This window comes from Opisthorchis viverrini, assembly GCF_000715545.1.
Source record: "Opisthorchis viverrini unplaced genomic scaffold opera_v5_128, whole genome shotgun sequence".
Taxonomy (NCBI): Eukaryota; Metazoa; Platyhelminthes; class Trematoda; order Opisthorchiida; family Opisthorchiidae; genus Opisthorchis; species Opisthorchis viverrini.
The window spans coordinates 548,475-550,175 of record NW_008751782.1 but is presented as its reverse complement, the minus strand read 5'-3'; the positions used below and the strand labels follow the sequence as shown (position 1 = coordinate 550,175).

Here is a 1,701-nt window from a genome sequence, read left to right as displayed (position 1 = left end):
GAGGCTTGATGATTGATTTGCAGATTCCTGACGATGTCAGCGCCGTGTGACGAGCAGATGTTGCACGCGAAATCGATGCAAGACGATCGGCGTCATCAGTCCTATATGCTGGACCTACAAGAAGAGAGTTATTAATGGGATGGGGAGAGGGAAAGAAAAAGTATGTGAAGGAGAAAGAAGGGAGGCGTCAGCAGTAGCCTGTTTTCGCTTACCCGCCCTGCTGTATGCAGCAAGGCGACCCGGCTGGAGAAAGTAGGGAGGCGTCAGCAGTAGCCGGTTTTCACCTACCCACCCTGCTGTATGCAGCAAGTAAGGCGACCCGGCTGATGGCACCACGCGACGGCCGATGTGGCATGAGTTTATTTGTGTATGTGCTATTCATGGTTGTACGTGGGCTGGGATACTGCCAGGGCGCCCACACCTAGACAGGAGGACAATTAGGGTCCTCAACCAAAGCCTTTGTCTCAAAAGCCTAACCGCAAGGCAGCGGTGTTTGGCGGGAAATGCAAATGCATTACCATTTCTACGGAACAAGTCGCCACATGTTCCAACCCTCAACCTGGAGGGCCAGGAGACTGTGTTCGTCGGACTTTTAACCATTGACCAACCTGGTGTGAGAGACTCTGAGTGTCGCGGGACACTCTCCAGTATAGCTCAATGGATCGCTGAGGTGCGCAAACCGTCACACCACGGTAAGGTCCAGTCTCTTCGTCTATAAAGTTTTACAGACTCCGGTTTGTTGGCGAACTTCCTTTTGAATGGGTTAAACCACGAAGCGGACAACGTATGACTTGGTAGAAGGTGTGAAGGAGATTACGAAGAAGTTGGGTGTTGTTCGTGGAGATGTTATAAGAAATGGCGGCTGGTCGCTGTCTATGGCGTTCGTGTTGTCATTTCCTTTCCATGTTGTCTGGCTGAGCGCTTGGATTTGTGGTACCTCAGAATGCTTGCAATAGACCATCAACAGGCCCCCTCTCTTACTCACTCTTTTCATTTCATTTTAAGGCTTTAAATATAACTAGACAAATTTTATGGTTGTACGGAAGCGAAGCCTCAGTGTCAGTATTGTCTCTGCTGCTGCTGATGCCTAACCGTCGAACCGTTCTTTTTTATTCGAAATGATCGCTTCACTCTGATCCTTGATGGTTTCGCTCACAGGTGGTTTCCGATCACCGGTCGCATGGACCAACTGGGATAATCTTCGGGTATTCTCGTCTTCCTGGGACTCATCCGTTTTAATAACCTTCCGAGTTCACCAGGCTCCTTGGTCGGCATGTGCTGTACCTTGCTGAACGGTCGTGCAACTCTGTGCCGGTCCTTGGCTTTCTGCTCCACTCACTATGGTGCACGCTCATTTTTGCTTGACGTCTGATAATTCGTCGGGCTAAATTATGCTCAAGACACGCGGAAACTAATGGCGATGTTATCTGTTTTATTTGCGGGTGGCACGCTGTTGAGGGAAACGGGCCCGACCTAAAGCTGCCACCTTGACGTGGTGGTCGGGCTTGAGTGCCGCAATGATCCCGCGGGCTAGACTGGCTGGAACTTCGTTCCACAAGGCACAACCATGCCAGGAAGGCCAAAGGGGAGCAGCCAGACCGAGAGCAGCGAGACCCCGCACTACGAGTAATCGTGGTACGAGGCGGTCTGGGGGTAAAGTCGTACTGTCCTCTGCGACAGGAGTGTGAAGGCAGTAAGGTG

The 1,701-nt window shown here is 51.4% G+C and overlaps 2 protein-coding genes across 2 annotated transcripts in view; both read right to left on the bottom strand.

The window, feature by feature from the left end:
• T265_06199 (hypothetical protein) overlaps window positions 1-382 on the bottom strand; it is a gene marked incomplete at both ends in the record, with an annotated part of 21,991 nt that extends 21,609 nt beyond the window's left edge. Inside the window, one exon of the mRNA XM_009171407.1 lies at window positions 289-382. Within this exon, the coding sequence (XP_009169671.1) occupies window positions 289-382 (94 nt within the window). The remainder of the gene's footprint in view (window positions 1-288) is intronic.
• A 705-nt stretch (window positions 383-1,087) lies between these two features.
• T265_06198 (hypothetical protein) overlaps window positions 1,088-1,701 on the bottom strand; it is a gene marked incomplete at both ends in the record, with an annotated part of 5,214 nt that continues 4,600 nt past the window's right edge. Inside the window, 3 exon segments of the mRNA XM_009171406.1 lie at window positions 1,088-1,243; window positions 1,257-1,384; window positions 1,487-1,671. Coding sequence (XP_009169670.1) covers window positions 1,088-1,243; window positions 1,257-1,384; window positions 1,487-1,671 — 469 coding nt within the window.